The following is a 20771-nucleotide window of genomic DNA, read 5'->3' on the forward strand; positions in this document are numbered from 1 at the left end:
AAAATTCATGAAGATATTGATGGCAGTGTGCTGTCGTTGAGTTTGGGGAGTAAGAACACATACTGCCTGTCCCTGCTACAGAGTCCAAAAAGAAAAAAAAGACCCACAGATTTAATGTTTTTTAAATGTTTCATTTTCATGGTCAGCTCATGGTTCAGCCTGTTCATATTGCATGGCAGCCACCTCCCTGATCACATGTATGTTTTCTGCATGTTTATGTTAAACAAAGAGGCGTATGTACATGTGTGAAGGAAGCTGTGATGTTTCTGAATTGTTAAAAAGAGAAGAATTTCACCCACCAATAAAGCGATTGACTGACAGACAACCAACAGCTCTGTCCTCTTCCACAGTCAACTTAACCCTCCTTTTATCTCCTTTCATCCATCACATCTGTCTTCCTGTCAGTTTTATTATCTCTCTGTCTCTCTCCTCCACCTCCCACCTGCAACCTCCTCTCTTTCTCTCCCTCTCTGCCCTTTTCATCCCTCACTCCCTCCCTCCCTCCCTCCTCGTCTCTCGTTCTCCTCCTCCTGCTGTGCTGTCTCCTGTCGCTCCCATTCCCCCTCCAGCTCTCACACTCACGCAGCATCCTTCCCTCACCTCTTCTACCTTCACACTCACCTCCTCGAGCCTCCGTCTGCCTGCCGCCCTCCTCTCCATCACCTACTAACACACATCATTTCTCGCCTCTTCCTCGAGTCTCGTCTCTGCCTCCTCCTACTCCTCCTCCTCCTCCTCCTCCATCTCCCGCCGGTTTTCCCTCCTTCTCACAACACTCTGCACCCACTATTCACACACTCATGCTCATTGGCACCCAAGGACAGAACAGCTTCTCGTCTGAACCGGCGATGGTTTGATCCTTTTGGCTAGACTTCTTGACACTGAGCTCAGCTGAGGAAGAGGACAAGGACGGAAAGAAGGCATGGAGCACAGCCACATCTTCCCTGTGTCCCACCACAATAGAAGCACCGGGGGATGCCCTCTCGGACCCCTGCCTGTTATCTACTACAGCGTCCTGCTCTGTCTCGGCCTGCCTGGTAAGAAAGTCTGCTTTGCCGCCTGCATTGCTGCTCTCTCCCAGAGTTACGCTTTGCATTTCGATTTGTTGTGCACTTGTTTGCACGACTGAGTAAGACTGCTGTGCACCGCTGCACACACACGCTGTTGATTTGTCACTCTGACCTTGTTACTGTCATGCATGCATATGCTTTATGTGTATTTGTTTCTACTTGTGCCTGTTGTTTTTTTTCCCCCTTTAGATTCCACCATTACTGTCTTTTTTTTTTTTCCTGAACGTCAGTTGAGGTGTAAATAGGTACAAGTAGTTGCTGGAGAAGTTGTGAGTAATCTTCCTGGCTTGACCTCCAGGACAGGTGTGTGCTGCATGGCTTTTTCTCCAGGGAGTCGATTTGATAACACATCTGTCCTCACTGTTGAATGATTAGTCCATTCACCATCGCTGTCAGACTCATTTACTGCCTCTGTCCCACTGCGTAATTCATGAGCAATGACCTGCTCTCACACAGGGAGGCAAAACGACGTCTGTGCATGTGCGAAACAGAGACAGGGACACAGACGGCAAAAAAAAAAAATAGAGGTCAGACTAAAGATTAAATTTGCTGATGTCTGACTGGAGGTCAGGGTTTAGATGGCAAAAACCTTCCAATATACACATCCAGTCTACTTAAAAACACCAAGACATTAGAAATTTATGATTAAACAAAACTTATTTCCTGAGCGCTTTCTGATATTTACTTCTCATGCTGCTAGGAGAAACTTATGCATATTTTATTGGGAATGTATGTGATCAACCAACACAAAGTGAAAATGAAAACGTTGCATGTTTTTAAGTATTTGTGGTGGGAATTTCTATCAGTTGCATTTACTCTAACATTAGATCAAATTCAGTGCAATCATCTGCGTTGATAGAATGCAAAGCTAACCTGTCAAGACTAAATTAACAACAGAAGAGGTTTGTGGTGACTCTGGAGGAGCTACATAGATCTACAGAACAGCAGGGAGAATTTAACAACGCGACAACCATTGATTGTGCACTCTACACATCTAGCTATTATCTAAGAGCAGCAGGAAGGAAAACGTTGTTGAAGGAAAACCGTGAAAAGCCAAGGAGGAAATGTGACCGAAGGTGCCCTAGTCAGACCCCAAAAAAAGTTTTTGACCTACATGCAAAACCCTATGTGTGCCAGAAAACTCACCCAACTAATCACCTGGCATTGACCACCCCCATATTTAAACATGGTGGTGGGAGCATCTTGCTTTGGGGAGGCATTTCTTCAGCAGGGGCAGAGAGGCTGATTGGAGTTGATGGGAGGATGGATATTGTTGGAGGGAAATTACAAATGCATGCCACAGTTATGAACCAATTATTACCAATAAACAGCTTATATTGGTCTTGTGCACAAAACCCCAGTGAAATGTATTGCAGTTTCTTGTTATAATATGAGAAAAGTCAAACATTTCAAGGAGTTTGATTACTTCTGCAACTTACCCAGTATTTACAATTTTACTCAACAAGTTTTGATGTCTCTCTCAGCCCATTGCTGCAGATTAGCAAATCTCCCTTAGATCTGATTGCTTTCCCTTGATAAAGATTGAAAATGAGATGCTATCAAGAGCGTAAGCCGTTTCGGTTGGAAATAAATCTGCAATGCAAAGACCAGCGCTTTTGTGAGCCAAGACTGCAGTTGCCCCAGAGATTTGCTGTCTTGTAAAAATAAGTCTTTCTTTCTGATCAAATCCTGCCTAATTATTTAAGTCAGCCGCCAGCAATTTGCCTCGCTGTCATTTCTTTTGATTCCGCTGCTGGGTTGCCTTTAGAAATGCAACCAAGGCTGTTTATTTAATCACCTAGTAAGAGTAACCAGGGGAGAGTGAGGGAGTACAACAATAAGGTGCCTGAATTGATGGCTAAGTTAAGTGCAGCAAGCTGATATTTTGCAGCAGTGACTTGTTCAATCATTATGACACAGCTTATTCCACTCAAGCTGAATCATGAATGTTTCATGGGAGCAGCATGCGCGAGTAGCAGCCGCATGACCTACAAACACACATGCAATAAAACCTTTTTATTGACAGGAAACTATGATTCAGATTTTTCATCAGCTAACTGGGGTCCCTTATGCATCCAAACACTGACTCAAAGCTGCATGCTGCGCGGCAGGCAGGGGTCACATCAGAAGTGGAGATTTGAGGTAAGAAGGTGATGAGAGAGGGATAATACATCTCAAGTCATGGAACAAAATAAATCAGTTTGACCTGAGGAAATTATAAAGTAGGAAATGTTGAAAATTAAAGGCTGGAAAGAAGGGAAGAAAAGGGCACAGAGGAGAAGAACATTGGTGTTAGTAGAGGGATCAGAGCGCTAATAGGCAGAGAGATCTAGCAGAAGTATCACCTCAGAGCACTGAGAGCGGCTGAGATGACAGAGCTGAAACTAATTGCCACGTTTTTAATTAATTGCTAACTTGAGCTTTCTGTTTGTGTCTCTACACGCCACACCAAGCTACTGGAGACAGTGGAGACATGCGCAGGCAGGGCAAACGGCGTAATGAAGCTGTCGTTAACATGTTGGGATTGTAGATGTGAGGCCTGCTCCATGGATTGTAGGCCGTGTCTTAAAACGTTGGGTGCTAAAGTACGCTGTGTGCAGGAGGAAACCATTAGCTGATGAGCAACTCTACGGGACACGAAAAGAGTCTGAGGAAGTTCCTGTCTCGGTATGTGGTTGGACATTTCTGCACACAGTGTGTTTCTGGAAGTTTTATCGCCAAACTCATTTAAAAAGGGAAATAAATAAATGAAAAATGTGCCAGGCAGTTTCAGCAATAATAACTCCTCCAACGTTTATTAACACCCCTGGTAGAGATGAGTGATGTACAAAATAAATTGATTTTTTTTTTTGTCAAAGTGGCACAATGTCACAATGAAAAATGTAACTGAAACTTTTTGTAATTTATAATGTTACTTTTTAAGGTGATTGTAAAATTTTCACCTGTAAAATTATTTAAGGAGCTAAATTATGAAGATAATATGAGAGCAGCATTCAAAATAGATTTTTAGCTCTTTTGTTCTCATTCTTTGTAGAAGTAGCAGAGGGACTGAGAGGCTAATATTTATTTTTAAAAAGACACTAAAAATGTTTTACCTTTTCTTTACCATCTTATGTTAGCACTGTTAGCATCGCTAAACAGCAGGCTCCATTTGTAAATTCCTAATGTCGTAGCTCTTTACCTGAACCCTAAGATGTGCAAATAGTTGAAAGGCTAATTAAACTGCTACTTCTCTGCCTTCCTATTACTCAATATTCTTTGAGACATGCACACTGTCCACAGATGATTGAAATTTTATATTCAAGCACACCAGACGCACACATTTATTGTGCAAAACCCCAAATTTGCATCAAGAAAATTCAGTTTCCTTTTGAATAGCTTGTTACATCTTTTGACTTTGTCTGACTCCATTCGAAACACCGTAATGATAATTAATCCAGTCATGACATGCGATTATATACATCTGCCTTTATTCAAAATAGAAGCGATGACATGCAAAGTTGTAAAATTTCCCTTATAAAACCTGAAATAAATTTATTTAGTTGCTGAGAGATCAGGAACTAAATAAATACCCTTAACCCTAAGAGACTAGATTTGCTTACCCAGCGTAATATCCAGCCACTGAAATCAGACTTACAGTACGTCAAACTGACTGGAAAAATACTGTATTTTTTTATTTTTAAGGAATCGGTCACTAATCAAGTAGAATATAAGGTGGTTATGATGAACAGACAATGTTTTAGTGCATTTCTGTATTCCACTCGATAACTTAAAGGTCTTAAATCTGACTGTTATACTATTACAAAAACTATCTTTTTGTAAAACTGACAGTGTTAATGTACCTAGTCGTTCAATGTGTAATTTAGGGAGCAAACAAAACTGTGATATTAGGTAAAATAATTTCTGGAAGAGTGCAGGTAAGAGTCGTAAAAGGGTCAAGGGAAAGAGGTTTAAAAGGTGCATGGGTGCTCTGGTGTGGAGGGAGATTATTTCAGTGACACGTGGGTGCTTTGCCTGCTTAACCCCCACTTCTCTTTAAATAAAAAGGTTAAATGACTTGAGAAAATAATAGAGCTGCACGTAGGAGGAGAGAAGGTGTTAAACCTGGATGAGCGACAGACTAATATAAAAAAGGAAATCGGTTTGTGACAGATGTGCTCTGTCCTTCTAAATCTGAGTTCTTTCATTTCTTTTAAATTACACACTTGATGCTCATTATTCTGTTTCCAGTGTCCTGCTGCTGAGGTGGTTTACTTTTTCACACAGCAGCCTAACGACTTCACTCCTTTAAACAAGTCTGATGTCACTGAAACATTCAGGCAATCAAATTGTGTCTCCTTTGCTTCTTCCATGCAGTCATGCCACCTACATGCCCGATTTGTTTCTTTTTACAGCTGCAAGTGTCTCCCCAATTTAAAGAACCAGGCTGTGAAATGTAGTTAAAACAACCAGCTCTGCTAAAGTGAACATTTCTCCAACTAACTGCACAAAAAGTGATCCGATCCCGCACAGTTGTCACCGCTCTGGTGACTCCTCCAAAGGGTGACTGGTGTCTGAGCAATCTGGACAACATCTCCTCACACGCCCACTTATCCACCCGTTCAAGGGGAAAAGGTCGGGAGTCGTCAGCGCCAACAACCGCTTCTTCTTCCGCGCCGTGGTGCGGGCCAAGTGTCAGCCGTTACTTAATGAAGAGATGGGCTCCATCGATTTTCAGTTTGAACTATCGATCCATCAATCTGCACCCGTGACGGGGCATCTGGAGCAGGATGGTGTCTTGTTAATAGATGCTATCACTCTCAAAGCAGGGTTTGAAATTGGTTGAGATTGTCGAGATAAAAAGGGGGAGCAATAACAGATTGAGCATTGCAAATGAATAAATTAGGTAGGTTGAAATTGGAAACAGTGGTTTAGAAAAATATAGGACTGCAAGGAGAGGATGGAGAGCCGGCGAGGGGAAAAAACCGACGAGGGAGGTGTTTGAGGCAATAAATCAGAGATCTGCTGTGACAGAGCCGACTTTGTTTGGCCAGCTGACACAGAAAACTCTGTCACAGCTGCTGGAAACGCACCAAGCTAAACCTCTGTATTTGTTTGTTGGTTTTCACAGCAGTAGCAATGTGAGGATGATAACAGAGATCTGGAGCTTATTAAGTCATTCGCGTTCCTCTTTTCAGTCAATCTATATTTATTTAATTCTGACTTTACCTCGAGTCTCTGCTTTATCTGCACTGCTTCACCTTTAATTTATTTTTTGTTTGGATTAAATTATTGAAAAATTGAACTTACCTTTGATTTAGAGCCCATAAAAATCACTTAGCTGGCACTTTCCATGCATATCAAACAGGTAGTTTGAACAATACTAATAGTGTTGGTTCTGATTTTATCTTTTGCAGTATTGTACAAAAACCTCATGTCAATACTTATTTTTAGACTTATTTTGTTTGAATATTTTCATTTCTTTTGGTTTAACTCTTTTTTTCCTTGTTGGCGTATTAATATCACATCCCGTTTTATTATTTATAACCTGTTTTTTTAGTGACATTTCTCTAAATGTTTCTGAATTATCTGTATTTCTCTCCAGCCACTTTCTCATCTGACTGTCGTTTGCAGTTTTTGCACTCCCTTGATTTGTTGATTCAGCATTGGATCATTCCTTAATGTCTCAGTCAAGGTCTGCTGTTTTCAGGATTTTTAAACAGTTCCTGCAAGCACTTTTTGTTTCCAAGTCTTAAGCATCCCCTTGATCCAGAAGTGTGACTGTTCTTAAATGAATAGGTGCTGAGGTGAGCAGGCAGAATACTGCATCAGTACTTTGATGCAGCAGCTTCTTTTTTTTCTCCCAGTCTGTAAAATATTCTTCAATTTCCTGCTTCAACACAAATCTCTGCTCCCCATTTCTCCTCCCTTTTTTGTGCTACCCCGTCACCACTCAGCCCACATGTTAAACTTATCTTCAGATTAAAATATTCTACACTGATATCACTCCATTTGCATGCGATGAAAGCATATAAATCAGAGTTTAAACACTGAATGAAAGCTTTTCAATGGGTTTGCACTGAGGACGTGCCCCTGGTTTTGCTCTGAGGATTTAATAGATTCCCCCGCTTTATGTCCGCTCTGACACTTAAGAGAAGACAAAAGGGAAATGGTTGTCATCAGAAACAAAGTGCCTGTGACCTTTGAAGCCAGCTTTGATATTCACCTCCTCTCTGTGTCTTTCGCCTCCCTTCTTTCGCCCCGACAGTTTTCCTCTCCACCTCTCTTTTTGTCTTCTTTAGTACTTATAATCCTACCTCTCATTCCCTCTTCTCTTCTTAACTTTGCGACCTTCAACAGAACAAGGTTTTCTTCTCATCCTCTTTTGCCCTTCTTTGCTCTTCATAGCATCCAGTCATGCTGTCAAGCTGCAAATTGCTCCAAATGATTTCTTTCTTCTTTTCTGTGTTTGATACGAGACCCATGAGCAAGCCTCAGTCACTCATGTCACTCATGTTTCTAGCGTTGGTTTTTCTGGATTAAACGGCGCAGGGTCATATGTCGACAGCCCGCCTCTAATGACGGGATGAGTCAGCCTCGTTACACGCATCAGGAAGCACGCTGTGTCTTTTCTCTTCCTGATACACAACATCAATGGCCATGGATGTCCTTATAATATAGAGCAGCAGGGGGAGAGGAGACACAAACACCCACCTTGACAAATGCACAATCAAAAGCAAAATGAGGTCTGATAAAGCCTGTGTTTTATTTTTCCTCTCAGTTGGAGATGCTTTGTGTTTTTGTGTTTTTTTTTAAACTAAACAAAGAAGGTGAAACTTTGGATTCATCAATCTGTGAGTCTGATTTGTGTGTAGCGCCTCGGCTTTCCCCGCTGAGACAAACCTGGCCTCTGCGCCAACATCCCTGCTAAATGCCAAGCAGATCCACAAAGACAACGTAAAAAAAAAAAAGAAAAGCAAGAATCAATTGAAATGGATGGGCAACCCCGTTGCAGGGCGGCTGCAGCTAAATGGAAAATGTCAAGCTCGCGAGAGATCCCTTTTGTTCATCTGTAGAGGGCCCCTGCTGCAGCCCAAAGAGAATAACGTGCAGGCAGGGACAGTAAATATCTCACATTTCCCCATTTTATGTCACTTCAACTGCAAGTGCTCTGATAGATGGAGATATTATAGAGAGAGGATTTGAAATTTACGGTGAACAAACCCAAATTAGCACAAAATTGTAGCTACATAAATAAAAATTTGGAAGGTGTGAGTGGTTTTGGTATTCATCCCTTCAGAGTCGATACTTTATTGAACCAGCTTTTGCTGCAATGACAGCAGCAAATCTGGAACAAACATGTCAAGCTCTGTCAGATTGGATGGAGATGGAGATTGCCCATGGGCATCTGTTTAATTGGATTTTTTTTCTGGGCTTTCACTTTTTAATGGGTGAACAGTCTTGGACCCACGCCATCATATTGTAACTCCGCTGTATGTTCAGGATCTTTGTCCTCTGCTCCAATCTCAAGACTTTACTGACTAAAAGGTTTTCTTCCAGGATTTCTACGTCCATTCATTTCCTATTACCCCTGACCACTGACTGTTACCATGTTTCACTGAGATGGTTTGTTCAGTAAATACACAGCGTTTTGCTTTCAGGTTGCATATGACCAGAGCACCTTTTTCCACATATTTGCTGCATCCTCTTTGTGACTTGTGGCAAACTGAAAATGCAACATCTTACAGCAACATGCTTTCTTTTTGGCATTCCTCTCTACAAGCCAGATTTGTGGAGTGCACACCTAGTCTTCCTGTCAATATATTCTCCCAAATGACCTGTGGCACTCTTAGCAGCTGTTTTGATTGATGCTTTGTTCACCCAGTCTGTAGGTTTGGGTGGATGGTCATGTAGGCTTGCAGTTGATATTCTCTTTCTGCTTTCAGACAAAGGACTAACCAGTTTTCCAAGGTGTTGAATGTTTTGGTTACTGTTTTATAATGTAACTATGGTCTCCACAACTTTCTCCTTGCTCTATCTGCTGTGTTTACTGATATTAATGCTGTTTGTTCATTAATGTTTTTGAAGTCTTCCCAGAACTGTTGGATTTCCACCGAGACTAACGAACACACGTGGGCCCTGTTTACTTAGAAGGGTGCCTTCTGAAGAATTTTATGCGATTGTTGTCAGAGAAAAGGGGTGTGAATACAAATACAAAGCAATAATTTTATCATTTCTAAAAACTAATAAAAACCTGCATCATTTTACGTCCACAATTATGTTCTGCTTTGTGTTGGACTGTCACATTGAGGTGTGTGGATGTGACAAGAGCTGTTCAAAGCCGTTTAATATAAAATTAATACAAAATTACACGGATGAAGAGTCATCCTATTAGCTTTGAGGATATTGGATTGAGTTTTGTTACACAGCAACCAACAATGACTCTTTACATAAAATCAAATATGTTGATGAGACACTAAAAAATCCCTAATGACCCATCATATAGCATATTGAGTCCTTTGTTGCATCAGAACAACTATTTTATTTGATTAGTCATCCAAAGGATTTGACGTTATTATCAAATCTGATAGGAAGGAAGTAATCAGTGCAATTATGATTAAACTTTTTTTTTTTTCTTCTTGCTTTGCCATCCCTGTGGCAAAGTGCTGTCAAGTCACAAAGGATGATGGCATTTTAAATGCAGAAAACTGTGGAAAAGGTTTAAATCATGCCTAATTTATTCATGTTTTGATGCAGAGGGAGCCGGTCGATGTATAATCTTGTAAAATGGTCTTAACCAGAAAGAAGATATGTAAAATGTGTTCTGCAAAAGAAAAGTGGACAGACACAGCCCATGAGAACAAGAGGTCCTCCATCTGAATTTCAGTTTTTTTTCTCTTGAGTCAAAACATGATAAAAAGTCAGCAAGTACCTGAAGCATGACTTGAAGGAAATTTGACTTTTCCAATAATTACTGAAGTTTTAACATTACTTCTTTTGTTCTTCACATGTCTTTTATCTTTAATTGTGCACCCACTGCAAAATAACTTATGACCAAGGGCTAGTATTGGACATAACATCAGAATAAAAGCTGCCAATCTCCAAACAAAAACTTAATTCAATATTTTTGTGAAAGAATTATGCGTGAATTAGACCTAATTACTTTCCAAATCAAATGTGGAGTTCAATCATGTTAATATATCTGTTAGAAACCACAAAAACATAACCAAAATACTTATTTTTAATAGCAGTATACATCATAGACTACAGCAACATTTATGAAAAAAACCCTCAAGTCTTCCAGAAAACTCTCAGTCCTAAAGACGACTTTCCATATCCTTTTCTGGATATTAACCAAGCTGGAGAGTGCAGCATTCAGTAGCCCTTTATGTATTGGTGTGCTAAATCTTCCAAACAGCTTCGGCATGTCATTTATGGTTATTGATAGATCAGACCCTAATGAATTGGCTCATCTCTGACGATTTGTTTGTGTGTACATGTTCAGAGTCCAACATTTGCTGATGTGTGCGCACTCTGCTGCACAACCTCCCAGCCTTGCAAGCACATCTTTAATCATTATCCAGAGCCATCTTTGTAATTTGTAATCACTGGATAGTGGCTGAGGCTGTGAAGTGTGATCTCCCAGACTCCAAGCTGCCATATTTAATCCAATCCCAGATGCATTATTGCAGACAGGGACACGATCACACAAGCTTGCATGTACAGTGATGGCTGCTAAGTGGATTAATGTCTCCGAAGCTGCAGTAGGATGTCAGAAGTGTCTCTGTTTGAGGTAACACACTGGACATGACTTGACACGGTGCCAACAGGTTGCATTGAAATATTCATCTTATTCACTGAAAAAAGGATAGGTACAGTACTGTGTTTTTGTTAGTTGGGTAACTGAACCACAAGTTATCCTTTTGAGGTATTTATTAATTTGTTTGTAAATGTTTGTGAAGAGAAAAAAAATCCAAAATTGTAATATTTTGAAATTCTTTATAAAGCCCACAAAATGGTTATACCCTTTCACTTAAATTATGGAAGGAAGTGGATTGCACTTAAATAAGAGGCAATAAGCCATTTATAGCACAATTAAATTACTAGGTTACCCTCAGTTGTTATGAAAGTGCTGTATAAATCAAAAATGGCTTAAAAGAAATTTGAGTGTTCATCATACCCACATCTAATGCCTTGAAATTGTAGTGACTTCACAATCTCTGACATCGGTACATATATACATGTATACCTTGTTTCAAAAGGTTGATCATCTCAAAACGCAGCCCAGTACATCAGTCTGTCGTTGGATTTACTGCTTTGTTTTGGGTCATCTTTATGCTGTTGGGTCAAGCTCTACTTGGCTTTAATTTTTCACAGATGTTCTCACATTTTCATTTAGGATCTTCTTTACACAGACTTAGAGGTTTCTTACAGCCAGCTTTGAGGGGAAACTCATGTGTACTGCCCGCCCTGGACATGCTGGCAATTGTTTTTAATGCCCTACATTTTTTCAAATTGTTTTGAGACCTACTTATGTCCCTTATCTAATAATAGACTATTAAACTGCTACAATTTTCTTTCGTAAGGCTTCAAACAGCTCTATTGCTGTCACAATGGTGTTCATTTTCACTTCCACAGTCAAGATTACACTGACTGTTGAAGCAAAATATTTAAGTATAAGGAATAAGCTGCTTTCAAAATACTTAGTAAAGGTCCTCTAATGACACTCATAATATGACATGCCTGTGTGGGGTTTAAACATTTTAAGTGTGAATAAATGTGGGGGTGTTCCTCTGATCAATTGTATTATTTATCCTATTTTATGAAAAATGTAAGTCTTTCCAAGTGTTTTCTGATTTTTTTTCACATTATCATTTATTATACTTTCAAAAACCCTTAATTTACCAGCACTTTCTGACCTATGAATGCAAGGTAGATGCAAATTGGCCAAAGATCTTTGTCAACATCAGTGAGAATGTTTAATGATAATTTCTGGGGAAACCATCAAGGTGAGGCAGACTGGAGGAGGTGGCTTGACTTTGAGCTTCATTTCAGAAGCTAAATCACTGGCGAATGGACGGCAGACAGTAGAGCCAAGACTGTGAGGCTGCATGTTGCCCTTGTCACTGTGTTGTGACTTTACTCCTGATTGGAGATAACAATTTGGCCAAAGGGAGAGGCAGTTGCCCCTGGAATTACCCAGCAGGTGTCAATGAAGTGAAGAAACAAATAGGAGGAACAAAGACAGATAGGGTTGGCACACTTTTAGCTTCGCAGAATATTTTTTTATCTTGTTCAAATTAAAATTGCTTGCATGCTTTTGGTCTGTGCAACTTGTGTCAGTATTTGCAATGAATGTCTTCAGCATTTCTGTCGCCGTTAGCTGCTCCTGCATTTCTGTGTTGTTTATTGCTGGCTGTTACAATCACCAGAGTCCACTAACAATCAATCTCTCTGTTTCCCTCCCTGCCCTAACCTATGCCCATTTCTTTTCTACCTTCACTACCATTTTCCCAATTCCTTCAATCACCCTCTTACTCACCACTCCTAGCTAACATCCTGACTGTGGTTATCCTGTCCCAGCTGGTGCTGCGTCGTCAGAAGTCCTCCTACAACTATCTCCTGGCTCTGGCTGCTGCTGACATCCTTGTTCTGCTCCTCATTGTGTTTGTTGACTTCATCCTGGAGGATTTCATCTTGGCTTCCTTCCTCCCTCCATCCATAAACAACGCAGTGCAGGTTCTGGAGTTCTCCTCAATCCACACCTCCATCTGGATAACAGTGCCTCTCACCATCGACCGCTACATCGCTGTTTGCCACCCACTTCGCTACCACACAGTGTCCTACCCCGCTCGAACACGCAAGGTGATATTTGCGGTGTACGTCGGCTGTTTGCTATCCGCGGCACCCTATTACTGGTGGCCTGAGTTCTGGCACAGTCTACCTGGGGTGGGCAAAAGCGATGAAGGAGGAGGAGGTGGAGAAGAAAGCAGCAGAAGAACAGTGGCCGAGCATGTCCTGGTTTGGGCTCACTGCGCCACCGTCTACCTCCTTCCCTGCACCGTCTTCTTCTCGCTCAATACCGGCATCGTGCGGAAGCTGCGAAAGCGCCGCAACTGCTTCAGGTTGCGGGGCTATTCCACCGGCAAGACCACCGCTATTCTCCTCGCCATCACCTCTGTTTTTGCCATTCTGTGGGCTCCGCGCACCTTATTGATCCTCTACCACTTCTACTCTCCACCACCCACCTCACAAAGCGCCGGCCGCCTGCTCCATGTGCTCACCGACGTGGCAAACATGCTTGCGTTGCTCAACACTGGCGTCAACTTCTTCCTGTACTGCTTCATCAGCAAGCGTTTCCGGGCCATGGCGACCGACATGCTCCGAGCCCTCATCCACTGCCGGAAGCAGCCGAAGCCATTTTACGCCAGTCACAACTTCTCCATCACAAGCAGCCCTTGGATTTCACCAGCCAACTCTCACTGCATCAAGATGTTGGTGTACCAGTATGACAAAAATGGAAAGCCCATCTGCATCTCCTCTTGAGTCCACACTACCAGCAGTGGTCCCTCAAATCCTTCAGGCAAACTTTGGCCACATGGGACTCATTGAGGTCACACAAGTTTACCCTGTTAGCGATAATAAAATAGATGGCTTGAAAGGTGCAACAACGCACATCAGATGCATGGTGCAAAATGTCAAAGCCTCTTGTGATCAACAAGGTTATCATAAAGCAGCAAACAGCATCTGTTAGATGCTGTTTGGTCCCTTCATGCAAAAAAACACATCTGCTGAGGAGTAAACTTTAGGACAGATGAAAGCATATCACCACCACCTACCAGTGAAAATGAGCCGCCATTTGCAAAACATAAAATAACAAAACAAGATGATGAGTCCTTGGTGAATCATCAAATATGTTTTGGTCATGGATGTTCATGGCAGAAAATGAGGAAGAGCTTTTTACAGATGAGTCTTTTATCTGTTGGGGAAATTGTTGCCGGTCTGACCCCTGCACATCTCACCTGTAGGGGTGATTCACTCAGGCAGAACCACGGACAGACTGCCCACTGCCCACGGTCGTGACTGTCTCTCTCTAGAAATGTAAAACAGCTTGTCATTTCCATTTTAATATGCAGAGGAGTCTCAAATGCATTTTAAATAGGGCTTTTACGAAATGAACAACACATTCTGACTCTTCTCCTGACTGTGCTGTGCTCATAGTTCACCTATATTTCAACGCTCACATCAGAACTCAACCCTCACCATCATTGGACGAAGGAGTTTTCATTCTTCTGTTTGTTGGTGAAATATTTACTCATGGTAGAGATGACTGTTACTGTAGCTTTGCAAAAACACAAGAAAAGAAATATGACTTGGTGTCAGTGTAGCACTGAGGTATTATTAAACCAGTTATCACCTTTTCCATTATTAGAATGAGGAAATTTCTGCAACTAGGAGATAGTCCTCTATTAACTATTAATGGTCCCTGATGACTTACTGTTAGCCATCATCCAGTTGCATATAATGAAAGCAAATGAAGATGTCTTTAACCCTTTATCTTTCCAGGAGACCAAGACAGAGAGAGGTAGAGAGGACTAGATATTTTGCTCTCCCTTCCTGTTGGTTTGTTTTTCCCATCTAAAGCTTTCTGTCCCATTATGCCACACTGAATTCGGTTTCAGGGCCAAAGCGACACATTACAGGTCTCGTCATTCTGCTGCTTTCTCTACACATTTTGCAGCAAACCACAGTCACATTAACTTCATGCCACTGTTGGTCTGTTGAAAGAACACATTTAAATAAAGACATTCCCATCTTTTTTTGCTGTATGGCCCAACGACAGCACACTGAGATCAGTGCACGTTCATCCTTTAACCCTACATTGCACATTATTAGGGATCTTCTATTTAATGGAGCTTTGCTGAAAGGCAGAGTTCTACTAAAACATGTCTAGAGGGATCAGACACATTAAGCTTTTCAGCCGGTAGCAGATTTGAGCGTATTTAGGAGACAAATAAACTCCTATTTAGCGCTTCAATGTCTGAGACACTTTTTGTTTGTACTCTTTAAACAAGACCTTCTAAAGGGTTCCTACATATTTCTCATGCATATTTTTGCAAGAGTTAATTTTTCAGTCATCGGTATAGATACAAGAGTTCTCTAAAAATGGAAGATACAGCAATGACGGACGGACGGACGGACGGACGGACGGACGGACGGATTTTGTAGGCCACTGAATCGAGATCGGCGTCTTAAAATTGAAAGAAATGTTCAGACTATTTTCTTTTTTTTTTGTTTGTTTTAAATGAAAGTCTAATTCTCTACATTTCTGCAGATATTTGAAGGCTAGAATCCTGTATGTAGAAGATATGGGATGGAGGGGAAAATTTAATCTGTTACCAGGTCAGCTTCACTGCCAGAGTAATTGATTGTGGCAAATGATTCATTTTGACTTTCAAATCGAGTAACATAATGATTTAGTGACGAAAATCTGACTGTTTGCATAGTAACTTACATAAAGATTTTTAAAAGTTGGAGATGCTTTGTTTGATCAAGAATATATACATTAGCAAAAACTAAATAATATACATTTTTATGTATTTATTTATTTATGAAAAACTTTACACCCTGATCTTGATCCCTGCTGTATAGACTTTGAAAAGAATACCATTTTTACTTTACATTTTATTCAAAATAGCATGTAAAAATAATGAATAAATTTTTTAATAAACAATAGAAAAATTTACTGAATATAATTACTGATTGTTTTTTTTTATATGTCTCCACTGGTATTTTCACAATCTGTCTTTAGTATTGTGCTCCAGTGACTCCTTACCATCCAAAGTAGTAATGTTACTACTGGACAGTAAGAGGAAACAAGTCTTTGAATTTAAAATATTACTTTAGACCTAAATCAGTCATGGTTGCTTTTTATTGCTATTATCTTGCAATTGTTTCAATTCAAGTACCATAATGATTACCAGTATAGGTTGGACTGCACTATGTTTATAAAAGATTTAGGAGAAACATATGATGATACCTTTGTTTGTGATTGGTAGACTGATTTTCTGAGTTAAAAATCAGGTGTGTTGCCCCCTAGAGGTTGAATTACAACTTCTCTTTCTCACAAGCCCAAAACTCAACATGCAGTATGCCTCCTTCATGTACAAAATAATAAAAAAGCTGCTGGATTTAAGATTTTTTTACTGTCCTACTTGGCGGTGTACATAGTATTATAGTGTAACCTGTGGGAAAGTCAGATCTTAGGTTTGGATTTAGGTTCCACATCAAGTCAGTTTCAATACATCTGTGTCCAAAATACTGACTTAACTCAACTGTGTTGGCACAGCTGCCTGAGCAAATATTAACATCCAAAAAATTTACTAAATTATATTTTACAATGTTGCAAGGTAAGGGCTAAGTTTATGTATGAAATAGGAGAAAACCCTTTTCTGTGAGTGTTCTCACACAATTACTGTAACCAAACTGAAGTGCTACAAACAAAATTATCAACAATCAAAACAGATAGCAATCATGCCAACATTAGCTTAGCAGCCTAATGGTGCTGCACAAAACAGAAGAAGGAGAGATTCCAAACAAATCATAAAGCTATGCCCATCTTAGGTGATGCATTGTCAGGACAGTGTTATAAACTGGCTATTAAGATAGTTTTAATATTGGAGAAAAAATAGATATAAAAAAAAATCCTGGAGAAACAGCAGATAGGACAAATATTGGTTACTGTACAGAAAACAGCTACTAGAGTGCAGAGAATCAATGGTGAGTAATTGAAGTTTGCACAATAACAGGGCTGATGTCGACCGTACAATACTGCAAAAATTTTGGGTATTTCCTGTACTTTATAGTTAGTTGTCAAATTTAAAGAAAGCATTAATTTAATCTCATTAATGCACACTTGAACAGGACTAGCGGTATTAGCAAATGTCTAATCTTAAACATCTGAGGTTGTCAAATGTTCCTGACAGGAACATTCCTAATAACCTCTATTAGTGAAATGCAGAGAAATACATTGTTATTGAAATGTTTATAATTAAACTGATCCGAGAATTAGGATTTTTAAGGCTTTACTATGGTATTTAAGCATATTCCTTGATAATGTATGACATTTTATTGAGAATATAGTCTCTATACATCAAAATAAAAAATAAGGACATTTCCACATGTTAAATTTAGAAAAGGAGAAACCAGAATTTGTATATTAATCTAACATAAGATAAAGATATATATAGATTGAAGTAATTAGTCAAAAGGTCCATGATAATTGGTATAGATGTACAGAATATATATAGAACAGGTTGCCAACATTGTGTCTAAAGATATTTTTGCATTGAACTTTCTATAAAACTGATTTGAAAATCCTTAGCAGTTTCATTGCAAAATGCCACAAAGGCTATTAAAAAAATAAAAGTTGTTATTATTAAAGAGGAAATATTTATATTCACCTTTAGATCAACATGAGACACGTTAATAGCTATTACCTTGCAGGAACCGATTTCCTAATTTACCTAATTTTGAAAAATATCCAGTATCCCGCTTTCTGCTGCTCACACAGCCTAAAACTGGCTTGTCTTCTGTAAATTTCCAATTTTTTTTTGTTCTTCTCTAATTGATTTTCTCCACAACTGCGAACTGAATGAAGGATTGGCGATTGCCATCTGTTTCTCACCTCCTCCATCTCATTCCTCTTTTTCCTGCACGTTATGCCTTAAAGCCCTTGCTCAAAGTTAATTTCTCAAGTGTCCTCTTTTACTCCTTCACTGATTACCTCGGAGTCTTTCATGCTATGGGCGTACTAATGATTTTACTCCATGTTTTGTCATCAGAAAATTGATGCCCATAATTGAAGACCATGAGGGGAAGCCAGTGAATGTTGTGCATTATTTAATGGAGATGAATGACCAGCAGGTCAATAACCAATAATCACTCAGTGAGCTTCTTAACTACCCCCCACTCTTCCCAGCACTGAATGTAATGGAGCTAAAATATGTACTTTATTTTAATCAATACTGCTAAATGAGCAGGTTGTGGTCATTAGGAAGGTAAAATTGCGGAAACATTGTTTCTGCCTCGGCCCTGAGGAGCTGGTGCCAGATCGGCATTGCGCTGACATTCATTTCCGTGTCGGCTCCATCCAGCTTTTCTCTCATGTTAATGTGACATTTGTGAGGGACTCGCACCTTAATGCCATGCTGGAGGCAGACATGCTGGGAAACCAAAACAGTGTAACATCCAGCAGTTCCCTCCACTCTGCAAGGTGAGGTCTTTCATAGAGGATGGGAACAAGTGTGTAAGGGGAGGTCATTGCCAAGAAATATTTCCTATTATGAAGGAAAAAAATAGGGGATCTATATTTTCTGGAGCCTGATATTAAGAAGATAACCAAGCATAGATCAATCAGAGGGGTAAATTGTATTTTCTCTCCTACACATCCTCAGTTTCCTCTCTTTCTCTCTCTTCTAGCTCAGCTCCTTGGAGTGAGTGTGAGTGAATGTGTGTGCGGGTGAACAAGTGTACGCACAAATAAAGTTTGTCTTAGACTGAAGCTTTAAATCAGTTTGTGCCATAGAACTAGTAATATATAAAATCTATGACGTATTTAATATAAGACGAAGATAAATACACACAGCACATTGTCATCATTATATATACCTGAATGTGCAAATGAAGCTTCTTGCATTTCAGTTCAGTGTTTTATGGGATTGTGATTTTCTACAGAAGTACTTTCTTTTTATTTCTCTTCATGGCAGTATTTAAAACTGTTTTATGTGACTGTACAGGCTTGCATAATTAAACATTTTTTTCTGCCTCATGAATGTATCAAAATGTATTACCGTGCTGCATAGAGTATGAAGTGAATTATTGCCTCAAATTTTTTGAATAAAGAAATAAATACCAATTTGTCTAAAGGTTGAGCTGTTGGTGAAATGTGTCTTTTTGTCTCAATTCAATAAGCTATTCTACAATAAGCATAGAAGATGTTTTTTTAAATCACACACAATCATAAAATATGCAGAAGCTAATAATGTTTTCTTGTTACTTTTGATTCATGTGGCTTACAGCTGAAGCCAGATATTTACATTGCTGTTCTCACTGCAAGACATTAAATCAGTTTAAATTCTTACTGTTTTTAGTCAGTTTGCCAAATCCAATAATAATCAGAGAACTGCCTCTTGTCCATTTGAAAGACCTACTTGGGTCCAAGTTTAAACTTCATGGCTGCCCTCTTGAGGGCTTTTGTTGTCCCCTGCACCGCCTTAGTTTTTATTATTAAAAGATTGAAAAGAGCTGGCAGATTTGGACATAAATTATTTTTTCTTTAACTATGTGGTAGGAACTTGCCATCCTTTTGAAACAAAAACCCAAATACTCACATAATAAATCCATTACTTCTCCAGTTTACATTCAGTTTCAGGATAGGTAACTATGACGATTAGAAACAAGAGTAGGCATTTTTGTCTGTGATAAATGTAATTATTTGGACAGCGTTGACTCAGCTGAGCGCAAAAGGAGAAAATCATCTTCATCAGATGACGCACACACAAACAGCACTTTACTCGGCAAAAATCATAGATTTAAATTGAAGCAGCAACACATTTTTTTTCACCTTCCAAAACAACATCCACAGGCACAGAGTCAGCCTCTCTTATTACCATGTTCACAGTCAGCCAGTTGTTAATCACAGATCTCAGGATAAACCAATTAACACCTCTTGCAAGGGAAGAAATTCTGCTATTTTCAAACATTATGCACAAAACACCAGCAGTAAAATAAAAGAACATTTGTCTGTTTCAGAAAGACAATCTTTCACTACCCTTTTTTTTTCAATAAACCCACATTATTGTAGATTATATGGGCTGAGGTCACTGTGCTTTTCATCTCAAGGTAATATAAAATGGGTTCATCTGATAAATGTCCTGTCGACTCCAAACCAGGAGAGGCTGTTGCTTCTCTGTAAGGAGAAAAACAAGGAGAAAAGAGAGAATGAGAGGGGGAGGTGGAAAAATCGAGGAAAGATATGTGGCTTCATGTGTGTGTCTGCGCTTCATGTCTGGTGTGGAACTGCAGTAATAAAGATTGATGGGGCTGCCTGATCGCACTGTGATGGGGTTTGCTGCTGATTGCATGTACGAGAGTGCACGGGCGTGAGTGCACGAGCAAATGTTTCTTAATTCATCAATTCCTGTACACCTCAGGCTCATGGAAAGACCATTTGAAACATGGACCAGTTTGCTGTTTGTTTGTTATTATCCAAATCAAAGACTGTAAATATTTCAGTGAAACAATATGGATATATTTAAGCTGAGCACGAGCCTAACATGCAGATAAAATGTCCTCCATGCATTGTCTACATCCTCTTATTCCACATCAGAATCATTCTTATTAAGCTGGGTAACCTAAAATGCATAAGTTTAGACTGCATTGAGTGTCTACACATGCACAGAGAGAACATGCAAACTCCTGACCAGGTTACAACATCCAGTCATTGTCTCTATGCATAGAGTTTGGATCTGTTCCCAATGTTCTACAGCAGCTCCAGTGTGAGTGTGTGTGTTCTTAGTTGTCGTTCCGGTGCATTGATGTGCTACCCTGGGATCAAATGGTCTGTCCTGTCCAGAATGTACCACACGTCTCACACCTTGACCCGCTGATGCAACACGGATCAATGGAAAGTAAAAGTGCACTTTACTTCCACATAGAAAT

The 20771-nt window shown here is 39.8% G+C and overlaps 1 protein-coding gene across 1 annotated transcript; it reads left to right on the forward strand.

Moving 5' to 3' along the window:
- The first annotated feature begins 518 nt into the window (after nt 1-518).
- Nucleotides 519-18982, forward strand: gpr139 (G protein-coupled receptor 139). The gene is made up of 2 exons (XM_032588518.1): nt 519-1037; nt 12601-18982. The coding sequence occupies exons 1-2, from the start codon at nt 923-925 to the stop codon at nt 13593-13595; spliced, it is 1110 nt and encodes a 369-aa protein (XP_032444409.1). The 5' UTR covers nt 519-922; the 3' UTR covers nt 13596-18982.
- The last annotated feature ends 1789 nt before the right edge of the window (nt 18983-20771 follow it).

This window comes from Xiphophorus hellerii, chromosome 16 (genome assembly GCF_003331165.1).
Source record: "Xiphophorus hellerii strain 12219 chromosome 16, Xiphophorus_hellerii-4.1, whole genome shotgun sequence".
Classification (NCBI taxonomy): Eukaryota; Metazoa; Chordata; class Actinopteri; order Cyprinodontiformes; family Poeciliidae; genus Xiphophorus; species Xiphophorus hellerii.